We start from the raw sequence: 22,285 nt of genomic DNA on the forward strand, positions 1-22,285 counted from the left end.
TACCATCCGAGGCTTGCCTGTGCCTCAAGCTGGCCCTGGGAGGCTGAACAGCTGACAACTGAGGCTTGCCTATGCCTTGGGCATTGGCTGGACAGCTGCCATCTGAGGCTTGCTTACGCCTTGGTCCGGCCCTGGGCGGCTGGGGGGCTGAGCGGACTGGGCACCACTATCTTGTGGATATGGGTGCCACCATCTTTGAGGGCGGGGCATTCAATAAGCATATCCCCTCCTTATTGGCTGTGGGCACCGCCATCTTTGCGATGGTGTGAGGGTCAATTAGCATATTCCCTCTTTATTAGATAGGATTATTAACTAGGGGCCCAGTGCATGAATTCGTGCTCCTTGAAGGGAACTGTGGGCCATGAAGCTGCAGAAGGCACAGGGGCAGGTCTTGGCCCATCCTCTGCACCCCTGTATGGCCCCTCACCACAGCCCCCAGTCCCCTGTCTGCCAGCAGTCCTGGTCCCGCCGCTGCTGCCCCCACATGCTGACAGTGCCGGCCCCACTCACACCCACTGATGGCATGGAGTGATTGGGGCTGGCACCAGCAACGGGTGCAAGCGGGGCTGGTGCAGTCAGCAGGTGCAAGTGGTGGCTGCTGCCCTGATCACCCCATAGGAGCAAGGGGAGGTGGTGAAACCCTCAGGGGCAATCAAGGCTGACAGCTGCCTTTCACAGCTGCTGATGGCACCGAGTGATCGGGACCGGCGCTGGGCACTGGCAGCAGGTGTGAGCAGGGCCAGCACTGGCAGTGGGTGCAAGTGGTGGCTCTGGCGCCGGCAGTGGGTGTGAGTGGGGCCAGTGCCAGCAGCAGGTGTGAGCACCTGTCAGGATCGTGGAGTGTGAGAGCAAAGAATTTTCAGTAACCATTAGAGGCTCACCCCCATGACAGCGACTGGCACCCCTCCTTGGTCTGGCACCCCCGCTCACCTGCTCCACCATCCTGCTGTGGCCAATGCCTGCCATGTTCCACACACACTCCCTGGTGGTCAGCACATGTCATAGTGACTGCTTGTTCGGTTGTTTGGTTGTTCCACTGTTTGGTCTATTTGAATATTAGTTTTTTATTATATAGGATTACTATTTCTGCAATATTAAATGGAATTGTTTTCTTAGAATCTCTTGCTGAGAACTCTTTATTGTTGTATAAAAATGCCATTGATTTCTGGATATTGATTTTGTATTCTGTTACTTTTCCAAATTAATTTATTAGATCTAGTAGATTTTTTTTGGTAGAATCTTCAGGGTTTTTGATGTACAGTATCACTTCAACTACAAATAATGACAGTTTTACTACCTCCTTTCCAATTTGGATGCCTTTGATTTCTTCTTCTATCTGATCTCTGTGCCTAGGACCTCCAGTACTATGTTAAATATGAATGGTAAAAGTGAACATCTTAGTTATTTCTTGATGTTAAGAGAAACACTTTTAGTTTTTGACCATTAAATATAATGTTGGCTGTAGGTTTTTCATATATGGCATTTACTATGTTGAGGTATGATCCTTCTATTCCCACTTTGCTTACTGTTTTTCTCATAAATGATTTCTGCATCTATTGATATGATCATTTGATTTTTGTTACTTTTTATGTGAGGTATCATATTTATTGATTTGTGAATATTATACCAACCTTAGATCCTAAGAATTAATCCCAGTTGATCCTGGTGTATGATCTTTTTAATATCTTGCTGGATGAGATTTGCTAATATTTTGTTGAGGGTTTTAGCACCTTTGTTCATTTCCTTTCTTTGTGATGTCTTTATCAGCCTTTGAAGTTAGGGTAATGCTGGACTCATAAAGAGAGCTTGGAAGTCTTCCTTCTTCTTGAATTTTTTGGAATTGTTTGAGGAGGATATGTGTTAGTTCTTCTATGAATGTTTGATAAATTTCCCCTGTGGGGCAATTTGGTGCAGGATTTTTGTTTGTTTGGAGTTTTTTTTTCTCTTTTATTACTTCTTCAGTTTCATTAGTTGTTATTGGTTTATTCGGGTTTTATAATTTTTTCCTTATTTTGTTTTAGAATACTGTGTATTTCTAGGAATTTGTATACTTCACCCTGGTTGTCCAATTTGTTCATAATATTTTCTTACAATCTTTTGTATTTCTGTGATGCCATTTGTTACTTCTCTTTCATTTCTGATATTATTTATTTGGGTCATCTCTGTTTCTTGATTTGTCTAGTTAAAAGTTCATCAATCTTATTTATCTTTTTAAAGAACCAGTTCTTGTTTCATTGATCTCTTGTATTGTTTTTTAAGTTCTATGTCATTTGTTTCTGCCCTTATCTCTATTATTTCCTTCCTCCTACTTACTTTGGGCTTTTCCTGTTGTTCTTTTTCTATGTGTTGTGTTGTGTTGTGTTGTGTTGTGTGTGTGTGTGTGTGTGTGTGTGTGTGTGTGTATGTGTGTTGAGGTAGATTGTTTACTTGAGATTTTTCTTATTTCTTGATATAGGCCTGTAATGCTATGAACTTCCCTCCCAGTACTGCTTTCACTGTTTCTCATATATTTGGGGTTGTTGTGTGTTCATTTTCCTTTATTACCAAGTAATTTTTTATTTTTCCTTGATCTCATTGGTAACCTATTCATTGTTCAATAACATGCTATTTAGCCTCCATGTATTTGAATGTTTTTGAGTTGTTTTTATTGTGATTGATTACTTCTAGCTTCATGCAGCTTCATGCCATTGTGATCCAAGAAGATGTTTGACATGATTTCAATCTTGAATTTGTTAAGACTTATTTGTTTTCAAACATGTGGTCTATCTATGAGAATCTCATGTACACTTTTAGAAGAATTGTATTCTGATGCTTTGGGATTAAGTAAATATCAAATAAATCTATCTCATCTAGTGTGTAGTTTAAGGTTACAGTTTCCTTGTTGATTTTCATCTGGAAGTTCTCTCCATAATGACAGTGGGGTGTTAATGTCTCCAATTATGACTGTCAGTCTCTCCCTTAAAAGTTCTCCAAGAGTTTTAAAATATATTTAGGTGCTCTTATATTGGGTGTATATATATTACCAGGGTTATATACTCTTGTTGAATTGATCCCTTTAGTATTATGTAGTGACATTCTTTGTCTTTTTTATAACCTTTGTTTTGAATTCTATTTTGTCAAATATGAGTATGGCTACTCCAGCTTTTTTGTTTGTTTCCATTTTGCATGGAATATTTTTTCCCTCCATTCACTTTCATTCTGTGTGAATCTTTTGTTCTGTCTTGTAGACAGAATATATATGGACCATGTTTTATTATCCATTCAGCTACCTTGTGTCTTTTTATTGGAGCATTTAATCCATGAATATTTAAGATTACTATTGATAGGTACTTAATTATTGCCTTTCTTTCTTTCTTTCTTTCTTTCTTTCTTTTTTTTTGGCCTATATTCCTCTCTCTATATATTTCTTCTTCTTCTTAAAGTAGTCCCTATAACATTTCTTGCAAAGTTGGTTTCATGGTACTGAACTCCTTTCACCTTTTTTTGTTAGGAAGCTCTTTATTTCACTTTAATTTTATTTATTTATTTATTTTCTTTATTGATTAAGGTATTACTTACGTGTCCTTATTCCCCTATTGGCCCCCCCACATTCCCTCCTCGTGCCCTCACCCCCTTAGTGTTTTTGTCCATTGGTTATTCTTATATGCATGCATACAAGTCCTTTGGTTGATCTCTCCCCCTTCCACTCACTCTCCTCTGCCTTCCCTCTGAGGTTTCATGGTCTGATTGATGCTTCTCTGTCTCTGGATCTGTTTTTGTTGTTCATTATATTCCACAAATGAGTGAGATCACGTGATATTTATATTTCTCTAACTGACATATTTTGCTTAGCATAATTCTCTCCAGGTCTATCCATGCTGTTGCAAATGGTAGGAGTTCCTTTCTTTTTACAGCAGCATAGTATTCTATTGTGTAGATATACCACACGTTTTTAATCCACTCATCTGCTGATGGGCACTTAGGTTGTTTCTAAATCTTAACTATTGTAAATTGTGCTGCTATGAACATAGGGGTGCATATATCCTTTCTGATTGGTGTTTCTACTTTCTTGGGATATATTCCTAGAAGTGGGATCACTGAGTCAAATGGGAGTTCCATTTTTAGTTTTAAATTATAGCCTTGCTAGATAGAGCAGTCTTTGTTGGAGGTACCTGCTTTTCATTACTTTGAATAATTCATCCCAGTATCTTCTGGTCTGAAGTGGTTCTATTGAGAAATCAGCTGATAGCCTTATGGGAAGACCTTTGTAGGTAACTAACTATTTCTCTCTTGCTGCCTTTAAGATTCATTATTTCTTTGTATTTAAACTTGGCCATTTTAATTATGATGTGTATTGGTACTTGAACCCAGGATATGGTGCCTAAGGATGGTGTGGGATGATGACGCAGGACAGTGACCTCAGTAACCACCTTCCAGATCTCTGCAGCTATGCTACAAAGATTTTCTCTTTATGGATTCTGTATGGTCTGAGTCTCCTTCCCTCTACCAAAGCCCCAGATGAGTGCCCAATAGCAATCCCCTGTGCACTGGCCCTTAAAGAGAAAACCCGGGGATTCTAGGAGACTTCCTTTTCTTTCCAGTGGACAAAATCCCCACTTATTTTTTCTCCCAAATACTATGCAGGGTCTTCTTCCTGGCCCTATGGCACTAGTTTATGGACTCCAGGGTGGGGTTGAGAAACCACCTTCCTCAGGGTGGACTTTTTCAGCCACAATATCCCTCAAGCTTCTTAACCAATGCACCTGAGTGTAGGGACCAACCTGCTCTGGGTCTACGCTCTTCTTACCAGTTTCTGTGTAGTTTCTTTATTTTTGATCCTTGGATATAATACTCCAGTTACGGTGTCCTTCAGTGTTTCTTTGTGTTTTGCTGTCAGGTAGATTGCTCTAAATTTTAGCTGTAAATCAGGTTTATCGCCAGGTATGTGTTGCTTCTGCTTACACTATATCCATCTTGAATCTCCAAAGCTTCATTTTTGGAAGATAGTTTGCTTGATACAAGCTTCCTCATAGACACACTTGAACTATTCCACTCCATGCCTTATGGCCTCCATAGTCTCTGATGCTCACTTGTTACCAGCTCACCTGACTTGGGTTCTTTTTTTCATAATCAGTTGTTTTCTCTTCATCTTTCAATATTCTTACTATACTGGGTCTGGTTGTAGATTTTTGGTGCTCATTCTACTTAGGTTTCATTCTGCTTAGATGTGTTTGTAAATTAACAACTTTCATTGAATACTGTTAAAAATTTTCAGCTTTCTTTCTTCAAATATTTTTACTGTTCATTTCTTTCTCTACTCTCCTCCTGGTATTCCCATTACCTTAATTGTGCTGGTTCTTTCTTTCTTCAGTCCAATCAAATATTCCTTTGAACATTTTCTTTTGGCTGATCAAAGAAAGTGGTTTCTTGAGATGGCATCTACTCTTAGAAATGATGCTGGGAAGATTGTTGGATTAACAACAAAGGATTTAGAACATTACCTAAACTTAGCTGAAAGAAAGGTGGCAGGTTTTGAGAGTACTACTCAAATTTTAAAAGAAGTTCTACTGTGGTAATAATGCTATCAAAACCTTGAATGCTACAGAGAACTCATCCATGAGCAGAAGAGTCAGTTGATGTGGCAAACTCTATTGTTGTCTGATTTTAAGAAATTGCCATAGCTATCTCAACCTTCAACAACCACCAGTCTGATATCAGCAGCCATCAACATTGGGGTAAGACCCTCCATTAGCAAAGAGATTACAACTAACTGAAGGCTCAGATGACAATTAATTCAACTTCAAAAAATATAAATAAACCCGTAATATTTTATTTTTTAAATCCTTCTTCTTACCAGTGAGTTCTATTGAGTGTGCCTTGAGTTTTTCCTTTATTATACCATGTGCAAATGCATCTGTTGAACGTACTGCATTAGTCCCTACAGAAATAAACATACTTTAAAACACATCATATTATAATTTACATACAAGTCATTTACATAGGAATATATGTTTCCATGAGGATTTGTGTATGTTGGGTGCAACTAGCATGTTGTATTACACAGAACAGCATTACATTGAAATATCTGGATTACAGATTCACAAAAGCTTAAATTGGAACAGATGGAGCAAGGATATAAGCCATATTATGTTGATGTTCAGATATGAATAGTGACTTTTCCAAAACCAAATATCCAGGAAATAACAACATTTATACACACTTTAGGAGCTATGCCACATAATTCCTTAAGCAGTGTTTATTCCACACAAATTTTCTCTTATGAAAATCAAAATCATACCAGAGAAATTATGATAATAAAATTATTTCCAGGCTTACATTAAATGCACTCTCTTTTTTTAAGGGATAGACCTTGTGAAATTGAACTTCACTGTTTGTTTATTTGTTTATTTATTTATTTATTTTTCCTGATAGATTAATTACCTAGAGGGAATTAACCAATGTAATATCTATTTTCTAAATTCCTTCTCTAATCCCATGTGTAAGGTAGCTTTCTGCTTTTGCAAATGCAAAGCAGCTACCCAATTGTGTCTGAAAAAGAACGTAAACAGAACAGCATTTTAAAAACTTCCTACAAGCATATTCCAAGCTCAGAATAGCATTGGGTTTTTGTGGATCACTTTTAAAAGATAAGTTCTAAAACATATGTTATGTAGTTAATTTTCCATTGATGATAACTGCTAGAGTTCTACTAGTTATAGGAAGAAATTATGAAGATGTTTTATCATGTCATAAGAGCTTATAGAAACTGTGGTCATTGATGGTCTAAAGTAAATAAACATCTGAGAAGATAAATAAGGCATAAATAAACTTGAAATGTTTTTGTTCTTACCAGTAAAATGCGTTGATGGTGTCTTGGCTTCCCCTTTAAGCATACCACTTCTGAAAGCACCCAGTAAGAAGTCTGAGCCAGTCTCTAGAAATAGGCAGTTTCAAATCAGTTTTGTAGGGTAAATATTAGCATATGTATGTTGATGTATATATATGTGTCTGTGTTGGTTTGCATGTGTAAGCGTGTTTGTGACTAGTACTCCTTTAACTAGCATATTTTTCACAGGAAAAGGATTATACTGAAATATCTGTATTCTGAAGTAAACACCTTAGAATCATTAGAGCCACTAGCCTAATGATTGTATAGAGCCATTATACTGAGGCTTATACAAGTTCAGTGATTTGAACAAGGTGACATATCCAGCTAATGACAAAATTAAATCACAAACCAATGTCTCATAATGTTTTAACTGGGTCTTTTCTCATAACATACAAATGCTTTTTCAACTGAAATCATCCTAGAGAGCTGATCTTAATAACATAAGTTTCATGTGTAAAAAAATCTACATTTATATTTCAAGACTAAACATAGTTGGGCAGGTTCAAACAGTTTTTCCCAGGTCAGGTTGCAAACAATGGTCTTCGTAGTTACAGAACCGAACTGTGAGGCAGAAATTCTCAGACTTGTCCATGAATATATCCATGTCCTCATCCTCTTTTTGTTATGTAAGTGTAATGCAGTTAGGCATTAGCTAGCATTGGAAAAGAATAACAGGTAATTTTGGTCAGAGGTAAAACTTATGCCCTCTAAAGTGTTATAAACATGATTACCCAGCTGGGTAAGGAAAATGGGTAATTTGCAATAATGTGAGCATTGGTGTTGTGTTCATTTCCATTTCAGTCCTTAGGTGACTTTCACTTTTTGCTGGATATGGAAACTGTAGAAAACCCTCAATTTTGTGGACCTTGATTGAATGGACTTCAGATTTAAAGTATAAAATTTCTGAAAATTAACACCTTGGTAATTTTAAAATGTTTTTAACAAAATTTTTTTATAATTAATCAGGTTATTTTTGTTAGTATTTATTGGCTATTTTAATTTTTTTATTGTTTAAAGTATTACATGTAGTAGTACATATATCTCCTTTTTTCCCCCATTGACCTTCCCCAAGGCTCCCCTACCTCCTGTCGCATGCCCTCATCCCAACCCCCCAGTGTCTTGTGCCCATTTGTTGTGCCTATATGCATGCATACAAGTCCTTTGGTTGATCTCTTTCCCCCCCTCCCCAACACTCCCCTGCCTTCCCGCTGTAATTTGAGTGTATTCAGTGCTTTACTGCCTCTGTATCTATCTTTTGGTTCATCAGGTTATAATGTTCTTTATTTTCCATAAATGAGTGAAATCATGTGGTATTTTTCTTTCATTGCCTGGCTTATTTCACTTAACATAATGTTCTCAGGTCCATCCATGCTGCTGCAAATGGCAAGAATTCCTTCTTTTTTATAGCAGTGTAGTATTCCATTGTGTAGATGTACCATAGTTTTCTAATCCAGTCATCTGCTGATGGGCATTGGGCTGTACCCAAATCTTAGCTATGGTGAATTGTGCAGCTATGAAGATAGGGGTGCATATATCCTTACTAATTGATGTTTCTAGTTTCTTGGGATATCCTACCTAATAAAAGAGTAATATGCAAATTAACCATCACTCCGCTACACCCATAAGCCATGCCCACAAGCCACGCCCACCAGCCAATTAGGAGCAAATATGCAAATAAACCCAACCAAGATGGCTACAGCCACAGAGAGCAGAAGGGAGGCTTGGGTTTCCCAGGCAATAGAGGAAGCCAAGCTTCCTGCCTGCCCTTGCTGGCCTAGGCCTCCATTCAAGGCTACAAAGTTTCAATTATAGACGGTAAATCCAAACAGAAATGGTGGCAGCCATGGAGCTGGAAAGAGCGGGAGGCTAGGGTTGCCCCCGGCAATGGAGGAAGCCAAGCTTTCCACACACCCTGGCTGGCCCAGGCCTCCGCTTAAGGCTACAAAGTTTCAATTATAGAAGATACATAAGTCCCAAGAGAAATGGCTGCTGCCACAGAGCAAGCAGAAGGCTTGGCTCCGCTCCAGGCTACAAAGTTTCAATTGTAGAAGATAAACAAACCCCAGATACCAGGGCCTCTGCTTGGATCACCAGGGGGCGTGGCCAGCCTGCAAACCACCACAGGCCCCTAGCTTAGGCCACCCCACGCTCCAAGGGAACCCTCACCCTGATCCGGGACACCCTTCAGGGCAAACCAGCCGGCCCCCACCCGTGCACCAGGCCTCTATCCTATCTAATAAAAGAGTAATATGCAGATTGACCATCACTCCAACACACAAGATGGCTGCCCCCATGTGGTCAAAGATCCTGCCCCCATGTGGACACAAGATGGCCAGCAGGGGAGGGCAGTTGGGAGGGACCAGGCCGGCACAGGAGGGAAGTTGGGGGTGACCGGGCATGCAGGGAAGGGCATATTGGGGGGACCCAGGCCTGCAGTGGAGAGTAGTTGGGCGTGACCAGGCCTGCAGGGGATGGCAGTTAGGGGTAATCAGGCTGGCAGGGGAGTGGTTAGGGGGTGATCAGGCTGGCAGGCAGAAGCGGTTAGGAGCAATCAGGAAGGCAGGCACGCGAGCAGTTGGGAGCCAGCAGTCCTGGATGATGAGAGGGATGTCCGACTGCCCATTTAGGCCCGATTCCAGATACATGCAAAAAACGGTCAGTCAGACATCCCTCGAGGGGTCACAGGTTGGAGAGGGTGCAGGGTGGGCTGAGGGACAACCTCCCTCCCCCGTGCACAAATTTCGTGCACTGGGCCTCTAGTATTCCTAGAAGAGGGATCACTGGATCAAATGGGAGTTCCATTTTTAGTTTTTTAAGGAAACTCCATATTGTTCTCCACAGTGGCTGCACCAGTCTGCATTCCCACCAGCAGTGAATGAGGGTTTCTTTTTCTCTGCATCCTCGCCAGCACTTGTCCTTTGTTGATTTGTTGATGATTGCCATTCTGACAGGTGTGAGATGGTACTGCATTGTCATTTTGATTTGCAACTCTCAAATAATTAGTGACTTTAAGCATGTTTTCATATGTCTCCTGGCCTTCCTTCAATCTTCGTTTGAAAAGATTCTATTTAGGTCTGTTGCCTATTTTATTTATTGGATCATTTATCTTCCGTTTATTAAGTTGTATACATTCCCTGTAGATGTTGGAGATTAAAACTTTATCAGTGATAACATTTGCAAATATGTTATCTCCCATACAGTGGGCTTTTTGTTTTGTTGATGGTTTCTTTTGCTGTACTAAAGCTTTTTATTTTGATGTAGTCCCATTTGTTTATTTTCTCTTTAGTTTCCATTGCCCTAGGAGCAGTATTGATGAAGAAATTTTTTCAGCATATGTCTGAGATTTTTCTGCTTGTGGATTCCTCTACTATTTTTATGGTATCCCATCTTATGTTTAAGTCCTTTATCCATTTTGAGTTTATTTTTGTGTATGGTGTAAGTTGTTGATCTAGTTTCATTTTTTTTGCATGTATCTGTCCAATTTTCCCAACACCATTTATTGAAGAGAGTGTCTTGACTCCATTGTATGTTCTTGCCTCCTTTGTCAAATATTAATTGAGCATAGTGGTTTGGGTCGATTTCTGATTCTCTATTTTATTCCATTGATCTATATGTCTATTCTTGTGCCAGTACCAGGCTGTTTTGAGAATAGTGGCTTTGTAATACAGCTTGAAATCTGGTATTGAGATCCCGCATACTTTGTTCTTCTTTCTCAGGATTGCTGCAGCTATTCGGGGTCTTTTTTTAATTCCAGATGAATTTTTGGAGAGTTCTTTCTAGGTCTGTGAAATATGCCATTGGTATTTTAATGGGGAGTGCATTGAAACTATAGATTGCTTCAGGTAGTATGGACATTTTGATGATGTTGATTCTACCAATCCATGAACACGATATGTTCTTCCATTTGTTCATGTCTTCCTCGATCTCTTTTTTCAGTGTCCTATAGTTTTCTGCATATAGGTCTTTTACTTCCTTAGTTAAGTTTATTCCTAGGTATCTTAATTTTTTTGGTGCGATGGTAAATGGGATTGCTTTTTTAGTCTCTCTTTCTGTAAGTTCACTATTGGTGTATAGAAATACCATAGATTTCCTGGCATTAATTTTGTATCCTGCTACATGCTTAATTCATTTATTAAGTCTAATAGTTTTTTGATGGAGTCTTTCAGGTTTTTTATGTACAATATCATGTCATCTGCGAATAGGGACAGTTTTACTTCTACTTTTCCAATTTGGATGCCTTTTATTTCTTCTTCCTGTCTAATTGCAATGGTTAATACTTCCAGTACTATGTCAAACAGGAGTGGTTTATTCCTGTTCTCAGGGGAAATGGTTTTAGTTTTTGTCCATTGAGTATGATGTTGGCTGTGGGTTTGTCATATATGGCCTTTATTATGTTGTGGTATGATCCTTCTATTCCCACCTTGCTGAGAGTTTTTAATCAAAAATCGGTGTTGTATTTTGTCAAATGATTTTTCTGCATCAATTGATGTGACTATGTGGTTTTTATCTCTCAATTTTTTATGTGATGCATCATGTTTATTGATTTGCAGATATTATACCATCCTTGTATTCCTGGGATAAATCCTGCTTGGTCATGGTGTATGATCTTTCTGATGTACTGCTAGATCTGATTTCCTAGAATTTTGTGGAGGATTTTGGCATCTATGTTCATGGGGGATATTGGCCTGTAATTCTCTTTCATTGTGTTGTCTTTATCTTGTTTTGGTATTAGGGTGATTCTGGCTTCATAGAAGGAGCTTGGAAGTGTTCTTTCCTCTTGAATTTTTTGGAATAGTCTAGGAGGATAGGTTTTAGTTCTTCCTTGAATGTTTGGTAAAACTCCCCTGTGAAGCCGTCTGGCCTCGAGCTTTTGTTTGCTGGAAGCTTTTTTTTAAGGTATTATATGTGTACATATCTTACCATTGTCCCCACCAACCCCACTCCCATATATGCCCTCACCCCCCAGAGTTTTGCATCCATTGGTTATGCTTATATGCATACAAGTCCTTCGGTTGATCTCTTATCTCCCCACCTCTCCTTAACCTTCCTGCTGTAATTTGACAGACTGTTTGATGCTTTACTGACTCTGTATCTTTTTGTTCAACAGTTTATAATGTTCTTTTTTATTCATAAATGAGTGAGATCATGTGGTATTTTTCTTTCATTGACTGGCTTATTTCACTCAGCATAATGTTCTCCAATTCCATCCAGGTTGCTGCCAATGGTAAGAATTCCTTCTTTTTTATGGCAGCATAGTATTCCATTGTGTAGATGTAACATAGTTTTCTGATCCAGTCATCAGCTGATGGGCACCTAGGCTGTTTCCAGATCTTAGCTATTGTAAATTGTGCTGCTATGAACATAGGGGTGCATATATCCTTTCTTATTGGTGTTCCCAGTTTCTTAGGATGCTAGAAGCTTTTTGATGACTGCTTCAATTTCTTCCATAGTTGTTGCCCTATTGAGATGTTTAGATTCTTCCTGATTGAGTTTTGGAAGGTTGTATTTTTCTAGAAATATGTTCATTTCCTCAAGATTTTCCAGTTTGTTGTAATATAGTTGTTCATAGTATTTTTTAACAATCCTTTGTATTTCAGTGGGGTCTGTTGTTATTTCCTCTTTCATTTCTGATTTTCTTTATTTGGGTCCTATCTCTTTGCTTCTTGGTGAGCCTGGCTAGAGGTTCATCAATCTTGTTTATCCTTTCAAAGAACCAGCTCTTGGTTTTGTTGATCTTTTATATTGTTGTTTTTTTTTTTTTTTGGTCTCTATGTTGTTTATCTCTGCTCTGATCTTTATTATTTCCTTCCTTCTGCTTACAGTGGGCTTTTCTTGTTTCTCTCTTTCTAACTCTCTGAGTTGTAGGGTTAGGTAATTATTTATTACCATTGTTTCTTGTTTTTTGCAGTAGGCTTGTGGAGCTATGAACTTTCCTCTCAAGACTGCTTTAGCTGTGTCCCATAGATTTTGGGTTGCTGTGTTTTCATTGTCATTTGTTGTCATGATGTTTTTTTAAATTTCTTTTTTGATCTCTTTGGTAACCCAGCCATTGTTTAATAGCATGCTGTTTAGTCTCCATGTGTTTGATTTTTTGGATTGTTTTTGTTGTAGTTGGTTTCCAGTTTTATGCCACTGTGATCTGAGAAGATGCTTGATATGATTTTTATCTTCTTGAATTTGAAGAGATTTTGCCTGTGACCCAATATATGATCTATCTTTGAAAATGACCCATGTGCACTTGAGAAGAATGGATATTCTGTGGCTTTTGGGTGAAATATTCTGAAGATATCAATTAATTCCATCTGGTCTAGTTAGTCATTTAGGATTAATGTTTCTTTGCTGATATTTTGATTAGAGGATTTGTCCAATGGTGATAGTGGGGTATTAAAGTCCCCTACTATGATTGTATTGCTATCAATCTCTCCCTTGATATCCTCCAGGAGGTTTTTTTTTTAAATGTATTTGGGTGCTCCTATATTGGGTGCGTAAATGTTTAGCAGAGTTGTTTCTTCTTGTTGGACTGCTCCCTTTAGTATTATGAAGTGGCCTTCCTTATCTCTTTTTATGTCCTTCACTTTGAGATATAATTTGTCAGATATAATTATTGCTACTCAAGTTTTTTTTTTTCATTTTCATTTGCCTGAAAAACCCTTTTCACCCTCAGTCTTTGTGTGTCTTTTTTTCTGAGGTGGGTTTCTTGTAGACAGCAGATAAATGGGTTACCCTATGTCTTTTGATTGGGGCATTTAATCTATTTACATTTAAAGTTATTATTGATAGGTACTTATTTGTCGCCATTTTTATTCTTTACCCCTGTATTCCTTCTTCCCTTCCTATTTCTTTTCTTTTCTTTTCTTTCTTTTTTTTTTTTACAGCAGACCCTTTACCCTTTCTTGCATTGCTGGTTTGCTGGTAATAAACTCACTTAGTCCTTTTTTGTCTGTGAAGCTCCTGATTTCACCATTAATTTTGATTGATAGTCTTGCTGGGTACAGTATTCTTGGATTCAGAACCTTCTTTTGCATATTTCATTCCATTCCCTTCTGGCCTGATATGTTTCTGTTGAGAAATCAGTCGCTAGTCTGATGGGGGATCATTTGTAGGTAACTTTCTGTCTCTATCTGGCCAGTTTTAAGATTCTTACTTTGTCGTTGGTGTTTGCCAATTTAATTATAATGTGCCTTGGTGTTGGTCTTTTGGGGTTCATTTTGTTTGGGACTCTGTGAGCTTCTTGGATTTGTGTGGGTTTTTTCTTTCCTATATCAGGGAAGTTTTTGTCATTATTTCTTTAAACAGATTTTCTATTCCTTGCTCAGTTTCCTCTCCTTCTGGAACCCTTATTATGCAGATGTGTGTTTTTTTTTTGTTTCGTGTTGTCCCAAAGTTCCCTTATGCTCTTCTCATGCTTTTTAATTTTTTTTTTTTCTAGAAGCTGCTCTACTTGGGTATTTTTTCATACCTTGTCTTTTAGCTCACTGATGCGGTCCTCTGCTTCTTCTAGTCTACTCTTTTTGGTTTCTATTGAGTTCTTTACAGCAGCGATGTCATTTTTCATTTGTATTTGATTCTTCTTCATTTCCTCTTGGTTCCTACACATATTGTCAAATTTGTCTTCCATTCTTTTCATCCACCTTATGACCATTTCTCTGAATTCTTTCTCTGACAGGTTGCTTGCCTCCATTTCATTTACTTTCTTTTCTGGTGGTGCCTGCTTTTCTTTCATATGTGGGCTCTTTCTTTGTCTCCCCATGATCTCTCTTCTCTGGGTGTCTGGTTATGTAGTTCTCTCTCTCCTTTCTGTGAGGGAGTGTAGAGCTCCTCTGAATCCTCGTGCTTGCACCAATTGGGGACTGGTGTTCTTGAGTTCACAACTGTTTGGTGGATGCTCTTGTTGTCAATTCCCCGGGCTTTTCAGGTTTCCAGTAACATCCACTTTCCCCTTCAAGATGGTGTGGTCTCTGCATCTGAGCCCAGCCCTCTGGGAGGGAACCCAGTAGCAGTGGGGGCTGCCTGGTCAGTGGAGCCCCATCCAGCAGTCTCCCAGAGTCTCCTGGAGTATAGCTGTCCCTCAACTCACGAACAAACACTCCCCGTGCTACCACACACTCTCCCATTATTTTCTTACTCACACACTATCTTGCAGTCTGCCTTCCTGTCGGCAGCCATCTTCTCTTCCCTATTGGCTATTTTAAAGAAATTTTAGTGAATGGGGCAGATGTTGGAAAAAACAATGTAGTAATTTCATCAAAACACACACACACACACACACACACACACACACACACACACACACGTTATATATCTACAACTGTGGTCTATATATTTAAATCCAAGAGTGATCCCTCATAAACAATGTTCAGGAAATGATTATCACATTATCACATGGCACATAGTAATTGGTCCTGTCATTGGGTGGCATAACTTTCTGTAGTAGTTTTAAAACGTTATAGCCAATGTTCAACCTGTGCTAATCCACACCCCAGCCATGTATATTTGTTTATTGTGAAATTAAACATATGATACATACTTAATTTAAATTGCACAAAGGTGTTCACATAATAAAGACAGGTAAACTAGTTTGTTGAGGGATATTTTATTTTACTTTTGTAATTTTTTAGGAATGCCTCATACCATACCAATATAAGATGACAAACTTAACTGAGAAATGTGCATTATCTGACTGCTCCACTCACTGATCATTTCTGTCTCTTGGTTTCCTAGTCCCTGAGACACAACAATATTGACATTAGGCCTATTATAATTCCACATTGGCTTCTAAGTGTTCAAGGGAAAGGAAGAGTCTCACACCTCTCCCTTAAATCAAAAGCTAGATAAAATTAAGGAAGGCATGACAAAAGCTAGGCCTCTTGTGCCATTAAGCCATGTCATGTATACAGAGGAAAACCTCTTGAAGGGAAATAAAAATGCTACCCCAGGGATCCCAAGAATAATAAGATGGGAAAAACAGCTTTATTGTTGGCATGGAGAAAATTTTAGTGATTTGCATACAAGATAAAGACAGCCACAACATTCCCTTAAGCTTAAGCCTAATCCAGAGCAAGACCTAACTGTTTAATACTATGAAAGTGAAAGATAAAAGCATGAAGCTCCCAGAAATTATTTCAAGAGGTTTAAGAAAAAAAGCCAACTCCATATACATAAAAGTGCCAAGGGAAACAGCAAGTTCTCACAAAGAAGCTACATCAAAGTGTCCAGAAACTCTAGTTAAGACAGTTGGTGAAGGTGGCCACACCACGCAACAGGTTTTCACTGGTGACACAGTAGCCTTATATTTGAAGAAGGCAGCAATAAGAACTGCATAGCTAGACAGGAAAAGTCAGTAACTGCCTCCAGAGTCTCAAACAACAGGCTGATTACATCGTTAGGATTTAATGCATCAGATGAGTTTATTTTGAAGCCGATGCTCATTTGTCATTCTAAAAATCCTAGGACTTTTCAGATATATATTCAATCTCCTCTGCCTCTGCTCTATAATGAGAATAACAATGTCCAGATGACAGCACATCTGCTTACAACACCGTTTTCTGACTATTTTGCCCAATTATTGAAACCTACTATTCAGAAAAAAAGAATATTTTATTTTATTTATTTATTTATTTATTTTTTAAAATATATTTTATTGATTTTTTACAGAGAGGAAGAGAGAGGGATAGAGAGTTAGAAACATCGATCAGCTGCCTCTTGGACACCCCCTACTGGGGATGTGCCCGCAACCAAGTTATATGCCCTTGACCAGAATCGAACCTAGGACCCTTGAGTCCGCAGGCCAACGCTCTATCCACTGAGCCAAACCGGTTTCGGCAGAAAAAAAAAATATTTTAAAAATATTACTGCAAATTGACAAAGCACCTGGTCACTCAAGTGATCAGAGGGGACAGGCAATGAGATTAATGGTGTTTCACACCAGCCAACACTATGTCTCTTCTGAAGCACATAGGTAAAGAGAAGTAATTTTGAGTAATTTTAAGTCTTATTATATGAGAAGTGCATTTCAAAATGCCATAGCTACCATACATAGTAATTGCTCCAATGGATCTGGGAAAAGTGAGTAGTAAATCTGTAGGAAATAAACTTATGATATATGCCATTAACAAGACCTGTGATTAATGGGAGAGGTCAAAATATCAATAGTAAGAAGAGTTTGAAGGACGTTGATTTTGACCCTCCTTAGTGACTTTTAAAAGTTCAAGTTTTCCATCAAGGAAATAACTGTTGAGGTGGTAGAAATAGCAAGAGACCTAGAATAATAAGTGGAGCCTGAAGAACTGCAGCCTGGATTTCTGCTGTGATCTCATGATAAAATTTATTGGATGAGGAGCATTTTCTTCTGGCTGATCAAAGAAAGTGGTTTCTTGAGATGGCATCTACTCTTAGAAAAGATGCTGGGAAGATTGTTGGATTGACAACAAAGGATTTAGAACATTACCTATACTTAGCTGAAAAAGAAGTGGTAGGTTTTGAGAGTATTACTTCAATTTTAAAATAAGTTCTACTATGGGTATAATGCTATAAAAAAAGCATTGCATGCTACAGAGATCTCATCCATGAGAGAAAGAGTTAGTGGATGTGGAAAACTCATTGTTCTATTTTTTTCAAAAATATTTTTATTAATGTCAGAGGGAGAGAGAGAGAGAGAGAAACATCAATGATGAGAGAGAACCATTGATTGGCTAACTCCTGTGTGACCTCTACTGGGGATGGAGCCTGCAACCCGAGCATGATTAGGAATCAAACCATGATCTCCTGGTTTATAGGTCGACACTCAACCCCTGAGCCACATCAGCTCTGTTCATTTTAGTCTTATTTTAAGAAGTTGCTACAGCTAACCCAACCTTCAGCAACTACCACTCTGATCCTTCAGCAGCCATCAAAATTGGGGTAAACCCTCCATCAGCATCCTACCTAATAACAGACAAATATGCAAATTGACCGTACCTTCGCTATGCCTGCAATTGTCCAGGAGGCGCAGGGGGCGGGACTCGGGGTGGCCGGGGTAGCTGATTGGGCCAGAGGGACGCTGAGCTCGCATCGCCAGCGGTGGCTCGAGCTCAGCGTCTGCGCCATGGCTGTGCTGCAGCACAGAAGGGGCCTCTGGGGCAGCGAGCTCATGTCCCACCGCGGACCATCAAAAGCAGGGGAGCTGGGTGCCTGTCCACTCACGCACCAGGCCTTTCAGAAGCCTCCGCCACGCTGGAGGCTTCTGAAAAGCCTGGTGCACCAGTGGACAGGCACCCAGCTCCCCCGTGATCGAAAGCGAAAGCGTGTAGGGGACCCTACACATGCATGATTCAATCATGCACTGGGCCTCTAGTAGTAATTATAACTCACTGAAGGCTCAGATGATTATTTGCAGCTTGTAGTCATAAAGTATTTTTAATTAAAGATGTGTATTTTTTTGTGGATAAAATGCTATTGTACACAGAGTTGACTACTGTATAGTATAAATTTCATGTAATTTGTTTTTTGTGATAGTCACTCTATTGCTATGTTTTAGAAACAAACCCAAAATATCTTCAAAGTTTGCCTGTACTTCACAAAAGAAGTTAACTAATTAAATGAGGGTGTTCATGAAATCTTTTCTGCATGTAATAGTAACCTAGAGGTACTTTTGTTCTTTAAGTTCAACACTTAATCCAACACTAAAGAGGATAAATAAACCTAAAATATTATATTTTAAAAATATTGTTCTTACCAGGGAAATCCATTGCCCGTGTCTTGAATTGTCCCTTTGTTATGTCAGGTACAATTGCATATGTTGAGCGTTCCTCATTACTGCCTAGAGAAATAAACCGATATGAAAAAACATCATATGATGATTTACATAGATATTATTTACATATGAATACATGTGTTTTGAGTGTGTGTGTCTGGTGGGTATCACTAGCATGCTTTATTATATAGAAAAGCATTATATTTAAATCTCTGGATTGCAGAATCACAAAACCTTACAATTAAACAGATGGAGCAAGGATATAACCCATATTATGTTGATGTTCAGAGATGTTTATTGACTTGTCCATTGATTTTAAGAATTATGCCACATAATTTCTTAAGCAGTGCTTATTCCATACACATTCTCTCCTGCAAATTGAAATCATCCCAGAGAAGTAATAAAAATAAAATTAATTCTGTGCTTACATTAAATGCAAACTCTTTATATAGGGATGGACCTGATGAAGTATAATATTTCTATTTGATTGTTTGTTATATTTATTTATTTATTTATTTATTTATTTATTTATTTATTTATTTTAACCACAGGACAATTATAAAACCAAAGAATGTACCATGAGCTAGAAATACTTTGATTCACCCACCAAAATTTTACTTCCCCCTTAGACTTTGTAGCTGTTAACCATGTAGATATCAGAGAATAAAAAGATGTTGACTGGTTTCAGATAAAGTGTCCTCTGAGGTTCCTTTGGTATGGAGACTTTGTGACTTGCAAGGAGAAATGGTTAAGTTTGCAGCAGTACCAAGTGTTCTGATTGGATCATTTGCCACATGAGTTTACATATGATTCAAAGCTTTTGCTATAATTAACAACTATTAACTTGGTCCCATGACATAAAAAATTCATGAAAGGTATTAAAGAAAAATGAGCATGTGGGAGGGATAAATTGGATTCAGGAGCTAGAGTGGACTTCAAGGCCAACAAGTCAGTTCTAGTGACCCTGCAAGTGTAGTTGGAAACATCTCATGGTCTTGACACTGCACAGCAGACCTATTGCTTTGAAGTAATGCCTGAGCCCATGAAGAAATATAAAAGGTCGCACTATGACTCTGTCAACCAATATGTACCATACCAGTTTCTTTACAGAGAGTATCCCAGCTGGGTTTCCATTAACAAAATAAATAAAAATGCCTCATATTGAAAAGAACAAAGGTTCATTAATTGATTAGAAACATTCTGTAAAAGATACATGTGCTACAGTAACACAACATTGGGCAACATTAGTCAATATATTTTAGTTGTTCTGGTCTTTTTCCAATAGGTATAAGTAAGAAACACCAAGCATGTAACATACTAAGATAAATGGGAGGCAATCAGAATAGCATTTGAGGCGAGAAATGCTGGAGAAATTTATCCTATCTAATAAAGAGGGAATATGCTAACTGACCCTCATGCCATTGCAAAGATGGCGGTGCCCACAGCCAATAAGGAGGGAATATGCTAATTGACTGCCATGCCCTCAAAGATGGCAGTACCCACAGCCACAAGAGGGCAGTGCCCAGTCACCTCAGCCCTGCCAGGGCCAAGCCCCTTGCACAAATTTCATGGATCAGGCCTCTAGTTTTGAATAAGAGTGATGAAAACAGACATCCCTGTCTTGTTCCTATTCTTAAGGGAAATACTTTTAGTTTTGTCCATTGAGTATGATGTTAGTTTTAGTTTTGTTGTATATGGCCTTTATTATTTTGAGGTTTGAGTCCTCTATTACCACTTTGCTGAGAGTTTTTATAAATAATGGGTGTTGGACTTAGTTGAATGCTTTTTCTGCATCAATTTATATGATCATGTGATTGTTATCTTTTATTTTGTTAATGTGATGTATCACATTTATTGATTTGTAAATATTGTTCCAGACTTGCATCCTTGGAATAAATCCCACTTGGTCATTGTGTGTCATCTTTTTAATGTATTGCTGAATCCTATTTCTAATATTTGTTGAGGATTTTAGCATCTATGTTCATCAGGAATATTAGCCTGTAATTTTTTTCTTGTAGTGTCTTTATCTGGTTCATTAATTAAGATAATTCTGGCCTTGTAAAAAGAGCTTGAAAAAAGAGCCTTGTAAAAAGAGCTTGTAAAAAGAGCTTTCTTCCTCTTGAATTTTTTTGAATAGTTTGAGGAGGAGAGGTATTAGTTCCTCTTTGAATGTTTGGTAATAATTCCCTGTAAAGCCATTTGGCTCAGGACTTTCGTTTGCTGGAAGCTTTTTAAATTACTGCTTCAATTTCATTAGATGTGATTGGTCTCTTTAAATTTTCTAATTCCTTCTGATTCAGTTTTAGAAGATTGTATGTTTCTACGTATTTTTCCATTTCTCCCTGGTTGTCCAATTTTTAAGCATTTAGCTGTTTGCAGTATTTTCTTACAACTCTTTGTCTTTCTGTGGTGCCAGTTCTATGTCTCCTTTCATTTCTGATTTTATTAACTTGGGTCCTCTTTTACTTGATGAGTTTGGTTCAATATTGTTCATCTTTTCAAAGAACCAGCTCTTGGTTTCACTGATCTTTTGTATAGTTTTTTTACAGTCTCTATGCTATTTACTTCATTCTATTTACTCTTGGCTTTTCTTGTTCTCTTTTGAATTCTTTTAGATTTAGGGTTAGATAATTGATTAGAGAATTTTCTTGTTTCTTGAAGTAGGCCAGTAATGCTATGAAGTTCCCTCTCAGGTCTGCTTTAGCTGTGTCCTGTAGATTTTGGTTGCTATGCTCATCTTCATTTTGTTTCCAAGAAGTTTTTAAAAATTTATTTCTTCCTGATTTCATTGGTAACCATGCATTGTTCAATAGCATGCTATTTAGCCTCCAGGTGTTTGAATGTTTTTGGGTGTTTTTTATTGTAGTTGATTTCTAGTTTCATGCCATTGTTATAAAGAAAGATGCTTGATATGATTACAATCATCTTGTACTTGTAGAGATTTATTTTGTGTCCTAACATGTGATCTATTTTTTGAATGTCTCATGTGCACCTAAGATAGTTTTTGTGTCTATCTCTCTCTTGCTGCCTTTTAAGATTCTCTCTTTGTTTTAACATTTGACATTTTAATTATAATGTGTTTTGTAATGGGTCTATTTGGGTTCATATTGATTGGCATCCTCTGTGCTTCCTGAACTTGTGTGGCCTTTTCCTTTACCAACTTAGGGAAGTTTTCTGTTATTATTTCTTCAAACAGGTTCTCTATCCCTTTTTAACTGTCTTCTTTTTTGGTACCCCCCTGTGCTGCAGATGTTCTATTTCATGTTGTCCCATAGTTCCCTTAAACTGTTCTCATGATTTTTAAGTACTTTTACATTTTGCTGCTTTGATTACATTTTTTTTTTCTACCTTCCCTTCTCATTTGCTTATTTGATTACTAGGGGCCTGGTGCACAAAATTCGTGCACTGGGGGTGGGGGGGTCCCTCAGCCCAACCTATACCCTCTCACATACTGGGAGCCCTCAGGGGATGTCCTACTGATGGCTTAGGCCCGATCCCCACCGGAAGCAGGCCTAAGCCGCAGTCTGGCCTCCCTTTGTGGGAGGCAACCGGGCTGATCAGGGGAAGTCACCAGCCCCATCACCCCGCTGCTTCAGCCACTGCCAGTCACCACAGCCACCAACGTGTTTTCATCAACACGACTCCAGTCCCTTCAACAAGAAAAAATGACAACTTTCTTTAGGGCA

At 38.4% G+C, this 22,285-nt stretch overlaps 1 protein-coding gene across 1 annotated transcript in view; it reads right to left on the minus strand.

The window, feature by feature from the left end:
• LOC307097599 (uncharacterized protein) overlaps nucleotides 1–22,285 on the minus strand; it is a gene marked incomplete at its 3' end in the record, with an annotated part of 105,300 nt that overhangs the window by 25,857 nt on the left and 57,158 nt on the right. Inside the window, exons 6-7 of the mRNA XM_079767695.1 lie at nucleotides 18,582–18,665; nucleotides 5,834–5,917 (exon numbers count right to left, since the gene is read on the minus strand). Of these exons, the coding sequence (XP_079623821.1) occupies nucleotides 5,834–5,917; nucleotides 18,582–18,665 (168 nt within the window). The remainder of the gene's footprint in view (nucleotides 1–5,833; nucleotides 5,918–18,581; nucleotides 18,666–22,285) is intronic.

Source organism: Cnephaeus nilssonii, assembly GCF_951640355.1.
Source record: "Cnephaeus nilssonii genome assembly, chromosome: 4".
NCBI classification, from domain to species: Eukaryota; Metazoa; Chordata; class Mammalia; order Chiroptera; family Vespertilionidae; genus Cnephaeus; species Cnephaeus nilssonii.